A 25348-nucleotide genomic window follows, 5' to 3' on the forward strand; every position below is an offset into this window, starting at 1 on the left:
AAACCTTTACTTGCCATCACATCAGCGTCTCCATCGTAATAGAGACACAAGAAGAGGGATTGAATGGTTTTAGCCGACCATGTTTGTCCCACTCTTACAAAATCTCATTAAATTGGCCAAAAGTGGCATTAGGAAGCTGTTTGTGGCTGTTAATGGGGTGGAGGCAGGATGGTGTTTATATCCAGGCATCAGTGAGGCTGTTAGTGGTTTGAGGAATGTAGTTATTAGTCACCAACGTGTCCCAAGTGAGTACTTCATGAAGTGGTAATTATTTACTCTTTCTTGTCTTTAGCCTGCTAGGTCTATTTGATACGATCTGTCACATTTATTCACTGCATAGAATGAACCCTAGACTGACTGTTGGATGCTTGAGAAACACTGCATTTGTCTGTGTGCGTTTGGTTGTAAGCTAATCTAAATTCAACGCCTCGTAATGTTCCCAACACTACAATAAAAATTCAAACTTCTTATTCATGACATTCATTGGAAGCAACCTTTCCGACATTTAGAGGATGAAATATATTTCAAACAAAATTTTCAGTGTGCTCTTCATATTGTCACACATCTTTCTTTGTTTATTGTTGTTTTTAAGTGCTTGAAACCCCAAAAAAGAGATCAATTTTGGGTGTCTTTTTATTCAAAATCACCCACAATCCATTTCAGCAGGACATTTTTTATCCAGAAGCTTTCTTTAATAAAAGTGACCACAAAATTTCACTATCCACTATCCATGTCAATGCAAAGAGCACAGTACAAATTGTCCTGCCCATCAATAAAAGTTCAGTGTTTTGTGAGCAAGTTATATACACACAAATGAATGTAATAAAATTCCAGTACAAAGACGGCTAATTATGTGTGGCAGCTGATTTGTGTCAACCTCTATCATTGCAAACCACATTTAAGCCCTATTTCTGATATAAGCATACTAATGGAGCGTCGATGAAGTGGTGAAAGTGTATTAAATTTGGACACAACAGTAGGTTTTTTTAGGTGTTTATACTGTAACTTTTCATGTAAAATATGTCAAAGACGGCAACTAGCCGCCATAGATACTAGAGAGAAGTAATTCATGCGAAATGCAAGTATATATACACTGTGAAAAGCAAATGCACCTTTATGGCTTGGTCCTCCCCACAACAAGGTCAATTAATGTTGAACCTGACCTCCTCGACAGCAACACTGTAAAGAACAGCAACTAGAACCTGTCTGACATCCATCTCAGTGAGTACTGTATCTATTCTGATCCACTGTAGAAAAGATGCTCTTTGTGTTGTGTGTTACATCAGCCACTAAAATCTATAAAAGCTCAGGCCATGGCACAAGTTATCAGCATGCTTAAGTGTGGCGTTTAACCGCCTCAGAGGAGAAATAAAGCCTTTCATGCTGCACTCTCTGTAGCCTTGTACATGAGCTTTGCAACATTACTGGATTTATCGGGATCGCCAATCTGAAATCCTGAGGCATTCGGAAAAAGTAGCAAAACAAAGGCCCTTCAAAACTGAACAAATATTCGTTATTTCACTGAAACGAGTCACAACAGCTTGCTGATAAACTGCATCCAATCCTGCGCTGAGCCTAACATTCAAATTGAACCACAAAATAACTGTTGCTGCTTGAGGAACAATAGATAAACAAATTGATAGTTCGTGATGAGCAGAGTAGTGCTGATTAAAATGTAGTCATAAAGGCTGGACTAACTTACTGGTTTGAGCCATGTTTATACTCAGTGATAATACAAGTTCTATCTATCGTGGCTCTATCTTACACCAATTAGAAAATCTGTACAGTTGTGAGGCGCATTTACTGGTATAACTTGGATTGTGGGGTTTCTCCAAGCCACAAAAATAGGTTGGATGGTGTATTTTTTTTAAATGTCAGTATTTTATTTAAAATATATATATTTTTATCTATATCTACTGTATTTTGACAGTGTGATATGTTTTTAACTGTTAAATGCAACATTTGTAACGTCCATTACCCATATAATCACATTTCGCAAATTCTGCTTTCCATCTTTTGTGTGTAATGAAATTGTATACTATCATGAAAACACACTCCTGGAAAAAATTTTTTTCACTTTAACTATTCTGATAAGACCCTTTACATTGGTTAACTTTGTGACTGTCTTCACAAAATGTAATAAACTTTTTAAATTTTGATTTTAAGAGGGTTGAAATGTTATTATAATAGAAGTCTATGATGCAAACTTCAATATTAACTTTGTTTTTCTAATTTCAAATTATAAAAACTTACAAATCATTGTTTAGAGGGTCAGTAGGCGACACTAATCATGATCAAGAAATAATATTGGATTATAGAGTATGTATGAAAAGGCAGTTAGTGGGATATAATAATAAATTGGGCATCTTAAGGATTTACTTTTAATTGTCATTTAATCATGAAACAAATTAAGGTAATACCCATTCATATAACAGGTGAACACATTTTTTGGAGAAAAAAAATGGATATCTATAATTTCATTGCATGTACTGGTTTTAACAGGACATTAGAAATAAATACTAAAAGCAGATAGAAAAGTTCACATAGTTTGAATTGATTATCTTTTCTCAAGCATTAGTCTTGTATTAAGAAATCCGGACGCTCCTACCAGTTGGAGAATTGTTCATTAGGAAAAATACGAGCAATCCAAATAAAAGACCCACACAGACCAGGCAATATAAGTGGCATTGATATAGTGTGCCTCACTCTCATGAAGGTAGATTGGGCTGTTAAGCAAAGCCATAGCTGTAGGCTTTGTCTACAATGAAGCCACTGTTATGCACGTTTGTACTCACAAATGGGTGATTTGCTTTTTGTAGTTATCCAGACAATAGTCTGAAATCGCTGGTGGGTGAACATCCTGATCCGTTTTTTTTTCCCCCTATAAAAATGTTGTAAAACGAAACTAACTCTCAGACAGAGAAGAAAAGATCCTGTTTCTCTCCACATAAATGCACCATTTGAGTTTCTCCTCATCCGGTTCTTTGTTCCGTCATCACATTTATTCAATGGGGCAACGCAAAACAGATAGGGCAATGTCAAGTGCTTCTGTCATGCTCCCTCTAAAAAAGTGAGCTTCGGCTGAAGTGATAATGCCTCAGGAAACTGAAAGTGGTGCACAGCTAAAGCACAGCTTTTCTTTTCGCTGAATATTTAAACCATCCCCTGTTCAAGAGGTTTCTCTTGTTCCTTGTGTTTTCGAGCATGGAGGAGACAATGTCTGGTTTCAGGGATAAACAGAAGGGGAATCTTCGTCTCACACAAAGCCCACAAGCTGCTGCGCATTGCTTCAAGGTGAGGACTTATTGTGGCAGGATCGGATCTATTCATGGTTTGTAACCAAGAGGGCTCTGAGGCACGTGTCTGAAGATATAGATAAAGAATGCCACCAAGCCATGATTGCTGTGGCGAATGAACACACATACAAATACACAAACTCACACAGAAACCCAAGAACTGAAACAATGTTGACATCAGCCAGCCATGACGAGGCTGACAGATAATCTTGGGAGAGCAAAGAAAAGGCCATTCAATACATCTCTGCTTCGAGTCTGTGTATAAATATGAAGATGAGAAATGGATTTAGTGATGCCAGCGTGTGGAAGACCCAAATGTCTGGCTTAGTGTGGAGATCTCCACAACTGAGAGCAGCCTGCAGTGAAAAACTGGAGTAAAGATGCTGCAGATACTCACATAAAAATTTCAGGATAAGCTTCACGTTTAAAAAGAAAAAGAAAAAGAAAAACATCCTGCAGGCATGAAACTGGATAAAAATTTCATATTTCTGTGATCGATAACATCTCAGCATTGTTAATATGAGCTGTAAATGTTTTAAAAGCACAGAAGAAGACAGATTATTTTAAAGTTTCGACTTGCACAGTGAAACTCAGAAAATCAGCAGCACTTAGGCTCATCTTCTTTGACTTAACCTGATGAGTCTACAGAGGACCGACTGGGGGTGAGACAGGTTAACATAACACAGCAGAAGGTGATGCATAGAGCAATATTTTGGAGAATACCCGTTTAACCACTTGATTTAAAAAAAAAATTATAATCTAATTTTGATGCTGCAAGTTTTCAGAGTATTAAACAGAAAAGCAGCAACAAGCAACAAAAATAGCAACTTTCTTGTGCTTTTACTAAGTATGAACTTGAAGGCAGGAATCATTCTCACACTGGTCGAGAAGCAATGGGTGCAAACGTGGACACCCCTCCTTTCCAAAGAATTCAGGACTAAGTATTCAGTATGCAGCCGTCGGAGTGCGAGATGTTCACCTCGTCACATGCAAACGGCAGAAAAATCACACACCGAGCTCATTTGTTTTGTTTTTATCCACAGGCAGAAATAAATTGGTTGAGCAATCATACGTGGCCTGGCCAGTATCTAGTGTTTCATTTATATATCTATTTTTTAATTTTAAGAACTAAACAAGAAATTGCTGTAACCTGCAGAATATTTTATGATCCACATCTTAAAATTGTAAATAAACTGAAATCATAAATATAAAGGTGATACTGGGGGCTGCACTTTAGTGTAAAAGTCATGATGGCTTATCTACATCCTCTTAAAGTGACAATACAAGTCAGTTTTTACAAAAACTAAAATAACTGACCAAATTACAAATATTTGATATTTAAAGCATTGTGATTTGAGATAAATAAAATATACCTAGTCACATAGGTGGTTTTTCAGTCAAAAAATTACATTAGTTCAGTGACTTAGTAAAGTTTATTTTCATTTTGCATTTTATCTTGGGTAAAGTTTACTCATATTTTGCTTCCAGACACTTGCATGACAACATTATTTTAAGTTTATTTTTGCAAATAAGTTACTTTTATTTTCATGAGATGAATAGACCATTTGGGAACACATTTGGTTAATGTGTTCCCAAATTTAAATGAATATACATAATATCCAGAATTGAAGTTCTGATAAAAATAATTGTGATTGTCATTTTGCCCATAACACATTTATCTGGAAAACCTTCATGAGGCCAGACGTGACAGAACAGAAAACTGCTGTAAGCAGGTTTTTAAAGCCATACCTAGAAAGACTCTAAACAATTATGTGAAGTCCACAAGTTTTTAAAATACAACAAATTTCTTGAATAGATTAAAAAAACAAATAAACAGGCAATCAAGCTGAAAGCAGTCACTACCAAACCACTCTCAGTCTATTGGGTAGTGCACTTTGCAGTTTTGATGTCTAAATTTGACAAGAAATTTGATTTGTTATAAATTAGCAATAATTTTCTCGTGTAGGCAGAGAATGATTGTGTTAATTCAACTGCAGCACATCTACCTCGTCATTAGACAGAGACTCTGTCATATAATTATGAAAAATGGAGCTCAGCATGCAGGTTATTAACTCCCACATAAACAAGTGTGGGAGTTGCAAAGAGAAGGGAAAAAAAATCACAATAATTTCACGTAGCATTTAGTGCTCATAACCGCACACATACATTAGCTCATAACGCAGCAGGCATCGATCGGCTGGGGCAGAATATCCTCCAACAGCACATTCGGAAAGAATCGGAAGCTCAGTAAAGAGTAATTGGTTTGCTGCGACATCGGAGGGGTGAAAAACATCAGTTTATTGTTTCTCAATAAAAATGTGCAGGAGGTCTGAGCCCATTACATTAACATGAAACAGTTGTACACAAAAAACATCAAAATAAAACAGTGGTTTATCCAGCATCCCAGCACATGCTACACATCACATGCTGGGGTTATTCCCCTGCTCGTCATCAACCCGGCTGGAAAACAATAAACAGTATCGACAGGGTTGTGCAGGTTTTCACACCACAGTGCATTTGAACAATTCGTCACATAAACACCTGAGATAAGAAAACACCTTCACTGGCAAGTCAGGCAAGGGTGACACAGTTGACAGTGGTCTGAATATCCACACAGGTGTTGACACACACACACACACCCACACACACACACACACACACACACACACGCACGCACGCACGCACCAAGCCAGGAAGAGACAACAATACTGAATACAACACAAAATGGGCTAAAATCTTATCGGAGCGCAGCTGGCCAAAAAAATCTATTCTTTTCATCCCAAAATATGTTTGTCACCACGACAGCTCCAGCAGATATGTCACTGGGTGGATTAGTAGGGATCAGCGATAGCTGTTGGTCTGACTGAATTCACCTGGGCTTTCTGATGCATTCTGTTGTCTCCAGTAAACAGTAGTTTGTATAGTGTCCAACAGTGGTAATCCAGTACATGGAGCGGGATTAGTTTAAATCAATAAAGACCCCCCAGTGTGAGCATGTTCTGGTAATTGGTATCTTCCTTCCTGAGCCGCCTGGGTTCAACTGCCTATGTTTCGGTCCATTCAAGGGGGATAATGAACCTCCAGGACAGAAAGGTAAATCTGTGGATTGTTACATAATAAATGTGGAAATTACCAACAAAAGCATACATTTTATGTGAAACCAATTCAACCAAGGTGAGATTTCACTCTTCTATTTGGGGTAAATTGAATTGATCCTCATTCACAAGTATCTCAGTAATTAAATCTATAAATAGGCTGCAAATGTGACCTTTAAAAAAGACAGCTAATGTATGCAGACTACATTTGTGTGCAGTGAAAATAAATAAAAAATCCCTCTCATTTAGTCAACACTAAAGCCCTATAGGCAAGTCTCTATTCTCCAATGTCAACCCGACTAATCAATAAACCTGTCAGTCAAGACTTTTGCATCAGACGAGCAGCAGTGAGGGTATGGAGGCTGCTCCACATGAGACGCCTCACTCCCACACTACAGTAACAAGAAAGCTGGAGGAAATCTACACAATGGCAAAGGAGAAAAACACAAAGGGCTGTTTGAGCTGATTCCAAGAATACAGTACATAACCACACTTCCAAGAATATAGCTCTCCTGTTTACCATAACTATCAGGGGTATCAAAGTGTGTGTGTGTTTTTTTAACCTGTATATGAAGGGAAATTCATTTAAATGCATTCTTAGGAAATATTTTCATTCTATGTGAAACAAGTAGACAAACTGAAGCCTGAATAATTGCTTGCTGGAAACATAGAATGCTTTTATGCAAAGATAAAAATGTGAATAAGAGAGTCATAGCAGAGAAGTTGTGGGTTAATCATTAATGTCATGGTGCTGGTATTTTTCTGCTTGCTATTTGTCTCTTTTAATGTTTTGTATCGCCTCATGTTTCCTGAGGTCTTTGTATATCATGCTGTTCTGGTTTTAGTTTTTTACCTGATGTCTGGTTTCACCTTGAATTGCCTATGCTTAGTTTAATTTAATCTTTTTGCTCAAACCTCATTCCCTCTTCTGTGCACCTTCTCCTCCCCTGATTACTATAGTTGGTATTGTTGCATTGTTTCTCTCTGTATGTATGTATGTGCCTTCCCCAGGGTGGTCATTTGTTAGTTCATCTGTTTAGTTTGTCTGTGATGCCTCATTGATTTTTCAATAATTTTTTTTTTGCCTTTTTTTTTTTTTTACAGAATATTTAAATATTTTTGTATTTTGATCTGCATTCCCGCATTGGGAGAATTATTACTTTCTTATTTATTACATTACTTTTATTAAAGAGTAATTTTTAGCTTTGGTGCCTGGTCATTCATTTGGGTCCTCTTCGAAGGACTAGAAGGACTTTAACAATTAACAGTATATATCTTGTGTAATACAGCTAGACAGGTTTGTGATTATTCAATTTTCTGACAATATCAGAACCAACTCATTACACCACACAGCTACTCACCAAATGCAGCAGAATGCAACCTTGCAGAGCTGTGGTAGCAGAAGCCTTGTTCACACGATGCATCTTCCAGCTCCGACAATAATTGTGACATTGTGGTGTTGCGTATCGATGCATGTCACAGCCATATGTCTTTATATATCAACTCTGATTCAGTGGATGATCACGTCGTGCTGTGAAACATGTTTTTGTACTCAAGTTTGTGACTCTGCATGGTGTATCAAGTCATAAACTGATAAAACGACTTAAATTGTTCAGTGTGTACAAGCCTTTTTCTAGGAAAGATTTCACAGGCTCGACTCTCATTGTGCCCATTGTGGTGTTTTCTGTCCCTGTGGCCACATTGTCTGTTGCATATTTTATAACAATGACAGCTAAAAAAAAATAATCCACAAACCGAAGTCCAGCGTGTCAGAGAGAAGGCTAAAGAGCTAACAATAACCATCAACACTCACCAGCAACTTTCATGGTCTGGCTGATAGGCTCCAACAAACAATCTAATCTGTTTTATTGTCATTTCCAGCAAAGTGGTGAACGCTGACGTGACGGACTGCTCAAGGTAGACCGTGCCAATCCCCAGTTTAAACAACGACAGGATCTGGCTCCCCGCAAGACAAGTCATTTTCTGTCTTGGCGTTTTTCCATTAGTGTCTACTCGACCCAACTCAACTCCTCTTGTCTCACCTCTACTCAGTTTCATTCGTTTTTTCCATTCAAATAAAGTACCACCACAGGGTGGGCGGAGTCATCTGAGCTTTTCCCAGTCATGCACGTCATCACCCCCAATAGAATCTGTATCTCCTGATGCGGCACAAACATGCATTGGATATCAGCTCAAATAATAAAATAAATAGTATATATTTTTATATATCTATTAATAATATTACAAAATGTGGATTGGTACGATCGTGCTTCACTGTCCAGTGTTTCGGTTTAAATGGTGCCCCAAACTGGTGACTTCTGCCACCAGCCGTGAGTAGCAGCTGATGTTAAAATAAGACAAACAAATGGTACAATACTTTTAACTTTAATGGAAAAGCAGTTAAACAGCGTTTGCCAGCACAGCTACGGATTTTGGTCGGGTTTTTTAACATCTGCTGTGACAAGGGACGCCCGAGACACTCCGTCGAGCTCCCGTTGAATCCTGTGATCGGCCACCAGACAAAGAAAGGTCTCGTTGCTCCACAGGGTTTCTTTCTGTGCATCTATTTCTGTTTGTGGGCGTTTTTCTTGTGATCAGGTTTAAAAAATGCCAATCAGCGGCCTGCTGACGTCTCATTGCCTACTCGCCTCAGCTCGCTTTGGAACCTCGGCCAAGCAGGTACCATGAAAGTACCTGGTACCAGGTACATGTAGTGGAAAAGCCGAGTTGAGTCGGGCTGAGTAGGCACAAGTGTAAAGGCGCCTTTTGTATGACTGACTTTGTAAGAATGCAGTTGCAATAACCTTGTTTCTTTTCTGAACCATAAAAAGCATTTCAACAGAAAGTGCTTAAATTTCCACAAAAAGGTTCTGAATCAGGTGCAGCACATGCTCGCTCCCAACTGAAAATAATTGCCAAAGGACATCAACAATAACACCGGCACTTAGAAAACACAAAGCTTTAGAAACTCCAGGATTTTGGACATTGGCCCATGAAGCAATAAATTTAAGCACGATCCGAGGGGAAATAAAGTAAATTCAAGACAATAAAAAGGAGGTCAGAGAACTTTTGCGTGGGAGTGATTTAAGTAATATAATTCACATGACATCCCTTTGAGAAATGATGGCCATCATGATGTGTGACCAGGCGCTGGTCTCTATATGTGAGGCAATTATTCATTTGAGTGGATGGCAGGTAAATGACTTATGCCGATCTGTGCATCCCTGGTAAAAACACATCAATTATTTGGATCGCATTATGGCAATATATACACTCCTCCAGTTGGAACATGGAGAGCAACATCTTCTTCCAGATATTTCTGTCACTGCTTTGTGCACGCACGAGAGTAGCTCAGTGATTGAATACGGGAGAATGGGAGGATCGCTGCAGGAAAGAAAGAGAAAAATGGCAAAGGTATTCACAGTATTTCAACAGAAGTGGTGCAAGTCATGTAGGTAGGAGAGAAAGGAGGTAGGAGAAAAAAGGAGAGGACTTGAGGGAAATTCAGTAATGTCGGTGTTGGCTATGGGCCAAAAGATAATTACAGCAATGTTTCCCAGTAAGAACTATTTGATGCATGGTAATGAGTGAAGGTAAAGCCTTCTGCAGAAACATGTATGCATCATAGTTAAAACAGTGCAGGCACTTTTTGTTTATCTCTTGCCTGCAGTTTTTCAAAAGTGCACTGTCATACTATCTCAAGGTCAATAACAATTATTGTTACGTTCCTGCTGTGTCACTGCTGTTACTCCACGTGCTTATAATTAACAATTAACCTTTAATCGAAAATGCTTGTCACAGCTCACACTTAACATGTTCATTAGTTTCATGTCAACGCACAGCCGATATTAGCCACAGCAGCAGCACAGCGCACCGAGTATCACACACAATCCAAAATACACAAAGTCTGACCTTCTAGCAATTGAACAGATGATTAACCTTTATGCTCATTTAGCCTTTGGTACGCTTCATAACTTGATGAAATTTTAATTACAAAGCTGAAATCATGTTCCAAGAGCCCTCCCTAGAAATCCATAACTAAGCGCTTCCTTGAAGACTATCAGCTAATGTGCAAATTGAATCAATTCACTCTTTTTCTTTTCCCCACTTTTTCGGTTTGCTACCAGGGACATAAAAAGTTGGAGTTTCACCAGGGTTTAAAAGTTTGTCAGATCAAACTTGTGTCTGAAAAGTCTCTTGACACTGAGAAAACATGTCAGGATAACATTTTGCCTTCAGTATTTATCAATGCCATTAAATTAGCAATGCCAAAAGCTGTGCATAATCCCTGTTAAATTGCAGCACATGCACATAATAAATGGCTCTTCACACCTCCGCTGCTTCAAGTTTCAGGGCTTGACAAGGAATTCTCTGAAGCAGATGTTGTTGTCCATTATTAATGGAAAGACTGAACACAAAACTCCCAGAGTAGTACTCACAAAACCCCAAAGCTACAGACGTGCACCCAAACAATATTCAGGCCCAGAGCTGCACACAACCAAACAAAGCTTCCACATCAGAGAATACAGCATACAAACAGACTCAAGTCGACCCCACTCTATTTACAAATGCATTAAATCAAGCGCAGTTATTGATCTGCACTCATTCACAGGCACACTGTGGTTCATTGGCCAGTAAAACAGGTTTTTACTATATTTAGCCGTTTGCTCCACTTTTGACTTTGACTTGTTCGCCCTCAGCAGAAAACGAGGCTGGCAGCTCGGGTTCAGCCGATGCCAGTGAACAGCTTCCATTGTTCACCTGCGGATTTGGGAACAAAAGCAAGGTGTTGTGGCGTGTCATGCACAGCATCTTCCAATGGAAGGATAACCAGCTTTCCAGCCGCAATCTGCGTCGCACAGAGCTTCCAGGCTCCCAGCTAATTCTCATCATGACTACACCAGTGGAAATGGGCTACATGGAAACACAGACAGGGCCTTGGGCTGAGTTGGTTTCATTTTCACTTCAATGTATTAGAAGAGAAGGCGAAAAGGGAAAAGTGGGGCAACACGTTCCTTGGCAACTCCGTCATCCATGAATAATGGAATATAGACATGTAGAGGGAGCAAAGGGGTGAAATTGGAAAGCTGATATTCAAGCCATGAGATTTCTATTATATTATAAAAGGCTGTCATCCAACTGCTTCTCCTTGGCTTCTTTTAATGAGAATGATGAGCATGTAGTAGGGTAAAAAGAAGGGATTTCAATGTCCATACCTTCTTCAAACCTTAAGGCAAAACTAATATGGCATATTCATATTAATCAATTTGCTGAAGTTGTCACAAAGTTAGTCCAAGCAAAATACCTTGAGGTAAAAGCTACTTTCAAAGTGGATCCAGGCTATGTAAAGTGCAATATTCTTTCATACTATCATTAAAATGCCATCAATAATGGTTTAAAGTAAGTAATGGAAGAAAAACAGCATACTTGTACTGGTTCAGTAAAGCAAAAGGGATGTGAGTAGGCAAAATATTCAACTTCATCAAGGAGAAGAGGTGGTGATGTAGTGGTTAGAACTCTCACCTCAAAGCGAAATATCACCGGTTTGAGTCTGGGCTTTGGACCCTTTTAATTGCTGTTTGCATTTATGTACATGTACAAAAAAGATCGAATGATGGATTGACCAAGACGTGTTATCCCATTGAGATGTGTATTATATCTCAGAATGTTCACATCAAACTTAAGCATAATTTAAAAGCAGACTAGTGTTTGAAAAGACAAATATGCATGGGCAGTTTGGCTGTGCATAGTGATTTTCCAAAGTGTGATTATCATCCCAGGTCCTCTGTAATTAAATAAAATAAGTTAAGTCATCCTGAAAATTTGTTAACCATTGATGTGTAAAGACAGTCTAACAAAACAATTTCAAATCAGACTCCAACAGTGACAAATGATCTGTGAAGGAGATCAGAAAGTAGCCGGACACACTACTTCAGCTAAGATCTTTTGAACCGTTTGCATTCATTTGCTGTAGGTGACACAGTATATAAAAACACTGCACTGCTGTGTTCACCCACCGTCGGCTCCGTTCTAGTTCACGGTCTCACCGTTTCGCGCAATCTATCTCATTCACTGAGACACTTCCTGTTCACACATCACTGCACACTTTCTTCCTCTGCTCATGCGGATTATTAGCTGTAAAAACACTTAGGTGTGATTTCAATGAGCTACATGGATTGGGGAAACTCTTAATATTATAATGTCAGCTTGTTTAATGTGGTCCCACTCAGCCTGTTCCTAAATATGCAAACATGCTTTGAATTGAGTTAGAAATTCAAACGCTTAACCATATAGAGAGCCTCTGCAGATCCACAATACAACTTGGCGGCACTACGTGACGTCACGTATCAGCAACGTCGCCTTCAGATACACAAGAGATCATTGCTTGAGCGATATCCACAGTTTGGAGATTCTTTAATATCAATGAGAATGACAAACATAAGATAGACTGTAAATGATGTTCTGCCAAAATATCAAGAGGAGGAGAAAGATAGTTAGTACAACACCAGCAACTAAATCACCAGACATTTAGACCATGACAGTTAGCCCATGATGTCACTCATTAGTTTAACTGCTCAACACGTAAGACCGAGCTACATACTACAGGCTAAAGAGTTTCAGCTCACACACCAGTGACACTACAGGCTACACGTTAGAAAGTATGACTGATTATTATCAGTATCGGTCATATTCATATCGGTATTCTGCATCAAGTAGCGAAAGGTTAGTACTTGTACTCGTCTTTTAAAATAGTGGTATCATGCATCCATAGTTTTACCCCATTTGTGACGATGTAAAGTACAATTTCAAGCACTTAATGTATGATAAAAAGCAGTACAGATAAAACAGATAAAACCCGCTTGATGGATAATTGTTAATATGACAATACATCAAATTGGCACTGACCACAGGCCTGCTGACATCCTCATTGAGCACAGCTGTTATAAGATGCATCAAACTGCATGCAAACTGGCAAGCAAATCTAACAGGTGCACAACAGTTTGGGATCGTTTCATGAGGAGACGCCAGGGTTCTGTTTGCTAAGAGGAAGAAAAAAGAAAGAGGAGTCAGAACAAGCTAAGACAAATCAAGAGGGCAGATTCAAAAGCAAAGCAGCAGGGACGGCACTAATTGGGAAGCCAAATTAGCAGCCGACACACAGGAAGGTTTTTGTGTGTGCGAATGAGCAACAAGGTGAATTTCAATAACGGGCTAATCAGTACAATAAACAGGGTAAAACTTCGAGTAATGTGGCCGTCGGGGAAAACCTCAAAGCAAATATAGAAAAGTTAACAAACGGCATCAACACGGCTGTTGACAACTTCCTCGTAAACTGGCACAGTTGGCTTCAGGTAGGAATTTAATTATGAGCAAATTTAAGGAGCAATCAGCTACAGAGAGAATGGTAAAGAGGAGAATGAGACAAAAATGGGACGTCAGACTATAAAGTAGACTGAGGCTGCAGAAAAGAGACATAATCACTTCTGACTGGTCAAAAAGACAATTTGAGGAAAAAAAAACAAGAAGGGTCGACGAAGATGAGAGCAGCTGTACTCTTTAGTTTCAGTGATCAATAAACTCAAGCAGAACATGATCTTTGTATCAGTCACAGAGTATCACCAAGTCAAGAAGAACAGGAATCACTAGAAACAATCTGAAGTATTATTAAGAAAGGCTGAATCAAACACGGCAACCATCAGATAGTTTCTCTTTGACTTCTTTGGATCGGATGATTTGATCCCTACTATTCTTTTGTGCAGCAGTTGTAAAAAGCTTGAGACGGTCTAGTTTTATCCTAATGCAAGAGCTTTTCCATAAATGGTTATTCCAGCGAAAGGTTGAAAAACAAGTAACAAATGCACCTTTGAGGTTTCGTACATGAAGCCTGAAATCATAACAAGCTCTTAACTGACAACTCACACGAGCATAGCAACTAGTCTCATGCATATCTGCTGCCAGCATGAGTCACCGACGCATTCTCCTTATTCTCTCAGGTGGCAGTGTAGTTACCCGTCGTTGACACATGACAACTCCCTCTCCTCACATCAACTTGCCTGCTGAATTTGACAGGCTCTTTAAAAGCCCTCTGAGCTGTTATTTGATCACCGGCAGCCCATTTGTCAAAAAGAATATGCATATTCTAAACAAAGCTCAGTCCCATGAAGCCTTTTGTCTGCTGAGCCTTTTTTCCTGCCCTCATTTGGAAACCGAATAGTACGATTGTTAAACATACTGCCAATGTCATCCATGTTTTGTGAAATTTGCATTCTGGCCTCTGTTCGGCTATCGAGGTTTAAAACCCGATCACATACGGCAGTTCCCCATGCTGAACCGTATCCATGGGCTGTGAAGAGATTGTGACTACTCATCTGTGTTGATTCACTGCCGAGGACGTAATTAAGTGTATCACACTTTGAGAACATAATGCAATAACCTGTAAGAGGCTAAAAAATAATAATAATAAAAAATAAAAAATCTCTGCTCTCTGTCCTGAGATATGCTTTCTGTGTGTGGGTACCTTTGCACATCCTCCAGCTCCAACTGTCAATCAGATCTCACTGCTCTCCACGGGTGCCAAATGTTGAAAAGTCCTATTTTAGGAGTGGGATCTATGAACAAGCCAAAAATAAAGCTATGAATGTGATGGTAACCAGAAAAAGAAGCTATCAACAGTAAATAGGAGAAAGTAGACCTGTTAATGGGGTGATGGCACTTTGTCATTAATATCTATTTCGAGCAACTTTAAACTCGACATCACTAGTGAGGGCTAAGGATGTAAGAAATGCTGAAAACAGAGTGAATGTAAGAATTAAAAAAAAAAAAAAGCCATTCTTTACCTCATTTCTCTGTGTTATTTCTTGAAAACATTTACTCTATTGTCCAATATTTATGCTGCAGTGCTTCGTCTGAGGGTAAATAAACTATTACATATCTTTGCTTATATTTTGAGCCGCACACATAGAACAAGAAAGGAAACTTTAGCCAATGACATCCACAATGAAGAAATAATAAATTTTGCAATCACTTATAAGATAATTATTTCATTGAAAACTAGAGTGAAAAGTGAAATACATGAAACCGCAGAGGCAGTGTAGGTGGAAACTGACTGAATGACATCTTAGCCTTCAATATGAATGAATCTCTTGTGTCATTTATCTGCTCCATACGATCATTGTGTTAACATTTCTGAATGCATACGATAGTGTCTCTTAAGTAAAGGGGGTGCAGAGGAAGAAAATGTCTCATTTGGATGGACTGGATGTATGTGCACACGTGTGCAGGTAATTGGTTATGTATGTGTGCATTAGAATATATTCACATGAGGATATTGTAGTAGTAATTGGATGACTTGGATCAATCTTTCTATCATTTCTTTTTCTGCAGTCTTAGTGAATATGTTATTCCTTCCATCTGAATACATTCCCAGATATTTTGGTCGCTTCCTTTGTAGCCAGTTGATTGTCGTACACTTGATTGCTGCTGTTTGAATTTGTAAGAAATTGAAATGTCTATTTGAGGAAAAGCAATTTTTTGTATTGTTGTATTTTGGCCTGCAGCTGCTCCACACAGCTGCATCTCTCGGACAAGATGACAGCTGGTCTTTGACCTGGAGTGGCTTCACAGCTGAGCTCCAGAGCCCCCGATCAGTGCAGATCACAGTAATGAAAACTAATATTGGCAGAACAATCTGTAAACACACTGGGTAAATACAGATTGTCCCAATCTAACCTGTAATCTACATTTTTTATCAATTTTGTCCTCTTTCCTGTTTGAAGAGTGTTTAAACTAAGTGTCACTTCATGAATAAACGCCACAATATTGGGCTGACTACGGAGAGTTATTACAGACAAGATGTCATTCCATGTACACATCCTCAGGCCGATTTGGAGCTTGTAAGTGCTCCTGTACAGCATGACAGCATAATCATGATTGGATTTGCTGCTGGCAGACTTATTTTGTTTAACAAACACGAGAAACGCTGTAAAGCCGCGGTTTTAGTCACTCTTGTTCCAGGCATTTTACGAACGGGACAACGAGCGAAACATCAATGAGAGCATCAAGTGTGCCAAAGCTTCAGCCCCATGTAAACATGAGATCATCACCATCTGCATATCAAACAACCACCTCTGTGCAAAACTGATAAACGATCAAAGTGCCTGCGGAAACTGTTTGTAATTTCACCAGACCTCCTCCAGTCTAGTTTCTTCTAAATTCCTCATCTCAAACTCTCCCAGTTGTACTATAACGTTCAATATTGCTTCTATCAACATGCTGACGTTGTTGCCGGGCGAGTGCAATGACCAAGAGCCGTCTTTTAATAATTCAGACTGCTCCTCAATCACAATCTGCAGGACTGTGGCAAAGTGTTGTGGTGAATCATCCTGTCAGGCACGGAGGTGTGATGAACATGAGATTTGCCTCCAGCAGACGGATGTTATGAAAGTCAAGGGGGAAAAAAAAGCACAAGGAATATATATATTTATTTATTTTTTATAAGTTTCGCTCTCTCCCCCACACACAAATACACACATTAACATCGACATGGGTTCTGAGACTATTCTTTTTTTTCTCGTTCGCAAAGGTCCAGCATGTATTGTGTCTTTTACAAGGCTCTTTAAAAGTAATTGAAAGAGTCCGTCATATTTTATCAGAGCCTGGTGTTCTGTGTTTACCAGTGCTCTGTTTGGATCTTACTCGTGTGGTGACAGTGAAGCCTTAAACTCTGCAAGCAGGAGTGTCAACGGCCTGCCTGCAGCTAATGATCCGTGCTGTAATAAAAGTGGGAAGACACTGACTGATTCTGCACACTCCTCCCACTGCTCCCATTTCAGACGCACCACTTCCAGTTTGTCTTGTTTCATTAGTCCTCGGCCTTGACCGGGCATCATGAACGAGCCTGTTACGATGAAGCGTGGGACTTTTAATAGTCTCGGAAAGCTTGTTAGAGCACAATATCTGTATCTATCCATCTATTAAAGTCACGCAAGTGTAAAGAGGATTTTAATGACTTTGTTGAAATATGAACGTCACCGAGGCAGGTGAATGATAAGAAACAGGTTATTAGTATCCAGTAGAAGACTGAAAGAAACGGAAAATTGGTGTAAATTAATGTAAGGGCAAAATTTTAAAAGTGGAATCCAACCATTATAATTAATAAAGAAGAGCAGCATAAGGTCAGACCTGCAGTTCATTCTCAATTAAGTATATAAAAGTGACATGAGGTATACTTGATATATAAGGTTGTGCTTTCCATTTTCCTTTCTCTTAAAGGCCACCAAGGAAAATTGCTGAATATGAAAGATAAAAAATCCAGCAGCCTTCAATAATGCGAACCCTTAGATGATGCCTAGAAAGTAGGTTCATTCCTGTTCCCACTTAAAATTCATTGTCAAGGAAGACGCTAATATGCCGCTAATGCTAACACACAACATCCACTCAGCATATTCTGGAGATTGGCGGCGCACAGAGGACAATAAACTTCAGCAGATAAGCACTGCAAGGGAACTGTTAAAGAGAGGAGGTTCATTAGGAGACAAGTTTCACTCAAGTCTGTGTGAGCCAGGGCATTTACATCCAGGACCACAGTGTCAGCGTTGAAGGGAATTCAACTGCTGACATAATAGCAAAAACCTAAACGGACACTGGATTTTCTCCCGATTGGATGCTGTGTGGCCCGTCTTGGGTTGTTTGCTTTGCACTCCCTGGACTCCCATTTCTCCAGGGCCCAGCTCGTATCCGATATTCCTCCCAGGTCCCGCCTCAACCCCATCCAACATCTGTTCCCCGTCTTTGCCTTGTGCCAGGGGCAGCTACCCACCAAGACACCCATACCGTCGGCACCAGCTCCGTCGCTGGCTGCCAAGCCCCTGATCAAAGAGGACAGCTGTCGAATGGATTTGCATGCCAGCCAGCGCTGCTGCATGAATGAGAGATGGGCACACCAAGGGGGGTAAAAAATAAATAAATAAAAAAGGAACCCGGCTCAGTCAGCACCCGCATTTCAATGAAAAACGGAAAAAAACAACAACAGGCTGTTTGGTCGGTGAACAGCTGAAGACATACGGTCAAAGCCTGGAGGTATCATTGTAGCCACAGCAAGCGTACTTGGCAGATCACAGTGTGGCTCAGGGACAGCAGTACAAGGAAACTAAATAGATTAGATATTGTTTGATGTCCTGCGAGGGGCTCTAATTTACAGGATAAGAGCAGAGTTACCTGTGGGCTTGGGGGTGAGATGTGCTGGATCGAAATCGGTTACAGAGCTGAATGATCCCTGGTGCTGAATACCGACAGAAACCGATGAATAAAACACATTAATTGGGGAATGCTCTTTGTGAGGACAATACATTTTCCATCTGTGCCAATTACATGGAAACTGTGGGGCTTATTCCTTTATTTACCTTTGTTACGCTCAGCTGGTCTGGCCTTGAACACCTTCCCGGTAAGCTTGTATTTGAAGTTTGTAGATTAGAAGACATCACTGAGTTTTACTCTAAATTCAACAGAAAACACAGACAATAGAAAACTTTCAGACACTATTGCAGCAAAGAAGTCGGTTGAAAGATTATTTGGTTTGCAGCAGAGCTTTAAAATTATATAATGTTAGTTCACAAAAAGAACATCAATTTACACAGGAGGAAATGGAGGGTCCAAAATTGTCCACTGGCTTCAGTCTCCCGGTGGTCTTCTGTTTCCTGTGGCTCGTCCTCCTATGACCTCTTTGCCTGCCACACCTGTTGCTCATTAGTTAATTGCAGTAAGTGCGTTGCTTTCAGGGACACTGGGAAATAAAAACACTGCATACAAAACAGCTAAACAATATTAAATAATTCTTAAAAATCTGGTCTAAAAACGCAGTGCCTCAAAACAATGAATAGACTAAAACATACAGCAAAATCCTCCAAACAGACATGAAAAAAACTCTCATGCGTACGTTTACAGACTCTGGTAAGAGCTGTATCTGTGTGTGGCTTCCAAAAACATTTGAAAATCTGGTTGAAATGTGTTTTCAAGGGACGATTAATCACAACACCAGTCATTATTTTTGATTAAAAGATATTTTCCAAGTTATTTTTGTACTTGAAGAGGCATTATTTTAGGCATGTCAAAGCATATTGAGTTATTTGTAAAATCTGAATGTGTGGCTGTGATTATCCAGACATGTTTGTTTTAAGAATGAAGTTTCTGTTGATACAGAGGAGGGATACTTTCAAGATATTAAAAAGATTATTAAAGATTAAATATAAAAAAAAAACTTCCACTGCAATTTAAGTGTCCTCTTTTGGAAATCAAAGAATTTTATGTGGATATGGGCATGCTGACATTCAAAACCTTCAAAGGACAAAAAACAGAAACCTGATTACTTCAGTTGTGCTTTAGGGTAGTGGAGTGCTTTTGGTATTTACACAGAGTTTCACAGGGCTCTCGGTACTAAATGGATAAATACTGATGAAATACTTACAAAGGAGCCGCAGCTCGTCTTCAAACTAACGTGTTAAAACCAAAAGCTGAAACTAAATAACACATTTTCAACGTTGCTTCAGCACATTTCTAAATTGACTTTGTGTTTTGGTACCATTTCTCTAAATATGTGGACATTACATCATTAATTTATGGAGAAAGAAACATGTAGGGAGAAGCAGGGAGAAGAAGGTGGCTGCTTGCAGCACCTCAGAGCCTGAAGTTATTGTGAGAACGTCTAAACTCAACTGTTTAAGGCTTTACAGGTTAATTAGAGCAACCTCGAGCAGCAACAAAGAGAAGACTTTTGTGAAGCACATGTTGCTAAAAATACATTGTTTTCTTTTAATTATTCTATGTATTTTTCCGTTTTGATTATTAAGTGTCACACTGGACACACCGGGACTGGACGACCTGTGTTTTATTGTGTCAGGCAGGTCCAGTGACAAGAAAGCCGAGTCTTACTCTGCACCTTTAAAGCTGACGCGACATTTAAAGTTGTCCTTCCCTTCCTCGTGTGTTTTAAAGTTTGCTGGTGGGTAATCAGCATCGCAGCCACATGAGGCTGCTCAGGCAATGAGCCCTAAGTCATTCTGATTAAATGCGGTCTTAATAGTTGGTTGGACGCTCAAATCCTCTGAGCTTTGGGCTAAACTTTGACCTCAACTTTGGGAACTATAAAGTATCAATTACATTGTTATCATATAATTATTTAAATATCAGCTTAGTGAGTTGTGTTTCTGCTGAAGTGCAGAATACTAATCTGGTCCAGTAAGAAGAATGTTCCTCAGTGGGACTCGACAGTTTAATGCACAGTTAAAGTACTTAATCAGGATTTCTATTAACTCATTCAATCTTTTTTTTTTTTTAACTAAGTTGCACATGAGCTCATTAGATTGTTGAAGTAATTAAACCAAATCCACCTCGACAGAAATATTATCACATCAAAATTAATAACAATAATCTCTTTAAGACCGGACACAGTTGTGGATAAGTACCCCTTCTCTCTAGTGTACGGTACTTTGTTACTTACAAACGTCCTTTCCTCTTATGAGCAGATTCTTGCAGCGTGTTACAGAAACAGAAGTGGTGGACTAATTAAAACACCTCGGGGAGTCCAGAGGATGTGCACACAATGTCCGTACAGAGCCAGAATATGTACAGTCGCCCCAGATCCAATTAGGGTGCACCACCATTTGGCTACTGTTGCATTAATAAAGAGTGTTATGGATTTATTAGGCCATGGATGATCAAATATAATGGGAAACAAAGGGTTAAACTGCAAATGCATCCAAACATTGACTATTTCTATCACTGTTTTTACAAGACAATAGTAAAAACAATCAATCTGATACTGCCGATTTGAAATAAACAGCAACATTTGGAATTATGGTCAGTTCACCTCGAATCCTGTCATCTTGGTTAGAGGGATTACATCTCTTTATATAGTACAATACAAATGTATTGTGGACAATCGGTGATGAGGAAAGAATAGGGAATAAACAAGGTTGATTGAGTCGATGAAAAAGCTGCAGATTTCAAACATTTAAATGGAGCAGGCAGTTAAAAACAGCCAGTTTCACACATTAAAGTCAGTCATGTGTTGATATTTGATCTTGTGAAAATCATTTCATTTTCTGAGTAAAGCTTTCATGTTCTCCCCGTCCTCTCAAAATCACATATTTAAGGAAAAGTTTGAAATGAATAATTTGCGCTCCTTCCCAATCCTTTGGGTTTGTATTGGTGCCATTTCTTGGTTACATGGCTAATGTGAGATTATCATTTTTACACCTTTTGAATTTGTTACTTCCACCAATATATCAGAAAACGGTTTCCACTTTCCTGAATGTAAACGAAATTTTTAAAAATTGGACAGCTGCATTATCTTTGTAAGTGATCCGTTCATGCCACTCTTAAAGAAAGCTGAAATACTGATTGCATTGTTGCTCGGAATGAAAAACCTGCGTCTCAAGTGAAAGGTTAAGAAGCTAATTGACTTTCATCATTCCTTCATTTGGAGTCCTCGGCTCCCGCTCAGCATGCTGGCTTGCGAAACCTGTAATAATGGTCCAACTTCTCACGGTGCGATCAATTCCTTTGATAAACAGTAATGATCCTGGCAGGATGACAGCTGAGGACTGAGCAGTAATGAGGTTTCTATTCCTCAAAGCAGGTGCAGCAGCAGAAGCAACGTGATGAATTCCTGACGCACGTTAATGAAATCAATGATTAATGTCTGTACTTTTGAATGTTTACTGTATCAATCAACTGTTGCTTTTCTAACGACCACGGAGCACAGCGGAAACACTGACAGCGGAGTGGGGGTGTGTACTTGTTATAAAAATGTTTATTTAGAATAAAACAACGTAGCCATAGTACATGTAGTGTGGTCAATCTATTTTACATACCTCAGGAGGGACGACACAGTTCTGCTATGGTACGGTTCATCATGATTGTAATCATTAAAAATCATCACCAGCGTCTTCATGGTCATGAGTCTACAGCCGGAGAGGGTTATAGTAGTGTTGTTCAGTCTCACAAGTTTTACAGGATAGCATATAGCACGACGACACGACGCAGTGAGGGACCAGTGCTAGAAGGCCAGTGGAACCAACAAGTGACACTCATCAGAGCGGGAGGCGAGCTTCAGCAGGCCACAGACCCATTGTGATACAGTAACAGTAACGTCTAGTTTTTCTTTTTTACTTGGTAACTCCTCGATTGCAGTGTACACACCAATACAGTGAGCGAAAGCTTAGGATGCTTAACCGGGTTGCTCCTGTTGTTTCAAACAACCGCAAAAACAAAAAACTGTGTCTATGAGTCTGAGGTAGCAAGGCAATCATGGCTTTCCTCTGATTTCTCAACATATAACTCTTTAAAAAAAAAAAAAAAGCTAATCTACACGATGACGGCAGGTTTCTTACGAACCAAACTTCAGGACAACTTTAAATCTATATTTTCCAAAATTTCTCTTTATACACAATCCGGCTGTAATTCATCATCTCTCCACTCTGTCTTCCACGTGTGGAATGACAAACTGTATAGGCACAGAAGGGGTAAAGTTTACATTAACAAATCGCGGTTGAGACAAACTCTGCCGGCATGTCGACGCTTTAAAGGGGAACTTGACATCAAGCATGCTACGAGATAAGAGATGGGAACAGAACAGACGGGTCACATTTCTCCCCCTCGTAAAAATCCCCTCATCCATTGAATGTTGTTACTGCGCCCCGGTTAAGTCTGTGGCAAATTAGAGCAACTAGGGGCTGGTTGGTACAAAGCAGTGGAATGACACAAATGTAACAGTTCGAATCCCGGTGAAGGCCGAATCTCAAAACAAAACACAAATACCAAACCACCCTCTGAAAGGAAGAAGAAGCACATTTCACTATACAAAGCCCCGTGTCCATATACTCATCTCCGTATCTAAATAAATCACCGACAAATGTTCAATCAGATACAATCTACAGTTTATAAAATGTACAGTTTGCATAGTACAAGACAAGGTGGTAAAAGTAGTTAAGTTGTCTGCTCCTGTGCGTCTTTGGGATCTGGGGCCGGGGGTGGTGGTGGTTGTTGTTTGCTCGGGAAACGGTCAGACAAACACACACCCTCCACCTCTGGAAACGGTCCTCACATCACCTGCGGAGAGACACGGAAATGTTGGATCAACAGCGAGCATAACAATGTGTGTGATAACCGGGAGCCGTCACATGATTGTAACAATCAAATCGGATAAGTCAACAGTTCAGAAACGAGATGATCCAAAAAAAATAAAAAAAACACGTTACTGGTTGTCTGCAGTCTTAGCTTTGTTGAGGGTTTTCATTTAATTCGACATGAAAGTTGGTTTCTTTCTCACTCCAGAAGTGGGTATTTGTTGACCTTTGTCCTTCACTCATCTTGTGACTATTTCTTCTAAATAAATCACACAAATGGATCGACGTGTGCGTAGCACTGAAGCATTTGGAATTAAACATATGGTAGCGGGTTCAATGGCCACTTGAATAATTCAATAACGCAAACACCTTTGTACAGTGATCAGATTTTCGTCTGCATGTAAAAGGACTCAGTGGAATATCGTGCAGGTCTGAGATGACGAGCGTTTGATGAAAGCTGTTTCTCTGTTAGTCTAAGTGCATGTCTGCTCATCAAGTCTTCACTGTGCGGGAAGCGTCACGAGTTTGAACGCTGCTAAATGGACTCTGGTCCCTCTAGCCTGTTATAGTCCATTAGCATCGCAGGGGGAAGCAGGAAAAAAAAATAAAAAATAGGAGTTTGGTGTCGACGTTTCAAGGAGGATTCTTACAAAACATGTCTGTCCTCTCAGAAGACGAATTACGCACTCAGGCCCATTCACCCATGCTTTTGTGTGAAAGAAAGTGGGCAGTGCGCCGTTCGCCAAGGACAATAAAAACAAAGCAGGGAGCGAAAGGACGTTTGGGAAATGAAAAATATTCCATCTGATTGTTAGTTGATGTGCTGTTGTGTAACTCTGACGCAGGACGGGAATCGGATGAGATTAAGTGATTGTGAAGAAGGTCGGCGCTCTTGAAAACAGGGGTGGTAAACAACGCATCATCAACAACAGACGTGGCTACGTGGAAATCAGTTAGTCGATTATCTCGTCATGTTTTCGCCAGCGGGCCATTTTCTTTTTTCTTGTTTACATGACGGTGGATGAGGCGAGGCACAGTGACGGTCCCTTCAGACAATCAATATGTTTAGTGTCCAATCTGTGATGCGTGGACTAAAACTGAAACACACAAGATGGATTTCCAAAGCAGATGAGTCCGATAAATATAAATAAAAGAACAGGGGAGTGCCGTGGATGGCCGTGAGGACTGAATACAAACCGTGTGTCAGGAGAATCCCAGAGTCACAAGCAGCTTGATCCGACCCAAAATTAAATTTACAGGTGGGAATTGCTCAAAATGATGAGTTAAAGTAAGAATGTCAGCCTCGAGCGGAGTGGAAATGTGTCCCCGACAAATGAATTCAAAGTAAATAGGCGGTTTAGTCGGCCTGTGTGTTACTTGTGTGCAGAGGGACAAGCTGAGCAGCTTAAAAAGACACAGAGGAAGGAGAAATGAGGCAGAGGGGCACCGGAGCGGTGTAAATAATTACAGCAGGAGGAGGTCAGTGGCAACAGCTTTCACAAGACCTCCGTCCCAAAATGCACCTTGGCCCCAGACCGGCAGAATGTGAGGAGCCGCTAATGGCACTCCCCAGAGATCCATTAGCCACCTCTTTCTCGCAGGCCACCGAATGCAAGGGACCGAGGCAGGTGAAGGCTGCATGGAAAGGACTACTTCTGCACCGGCAGCTGTAATTACCTCGAAAATGTGTGCTCTGTTCTAACTCCTTTCACCTTCACCAATGACGTGAGTGCAGACCTACCTCCACGCAGCAAGACAGTGACTGAGTGAGGGGGAAACACAGGCTTCTAGTCCTCCACAATCACTGATATTACTTTGCATGGGAAAGTGTGAA

At 39.9% G+C, this 25348-nt stretch overlaps 1 protein-coding gene across 4 annotated transcripts in view; it reads right to left on the minus strand.

Moving 5' to 3' along the window:
- Positions 1 to 22183: 22183 nt before the first annotated feature.
- The window catches only part of utrn (utrophin), a gene marked incomplete at its 3' end in the record, with an annotated part of 191344 nt that continues 188179 nt past the window's right edge, over positions 22184 to 25348 (minus strand). For all 4 annotated transcript variants that reach the window (XM_080490632.1, XM_080490631.1, XM_080490633.1 and 1 more), the window contains one exon: positions 22184 to 23497. In XM_080490632.1, coding sequence (XP_080346758.1) covers positions 23489 to 23497 — 9 coding nt within the window. The remainder of the gene's footprint in view (positions 23498 to 25348) is intronic.

Source organism: Lipophrys pholis, assembly GCF_963383615.2.
Source record: "Lipophrys pholis genome assembly, chromosome: 21".
NCBI lineage: Eukaryota > Metazoa > Chordata > Actinopteri > Blenniiformes > Blenniidae > Lipophrys > Lipophrys pholis.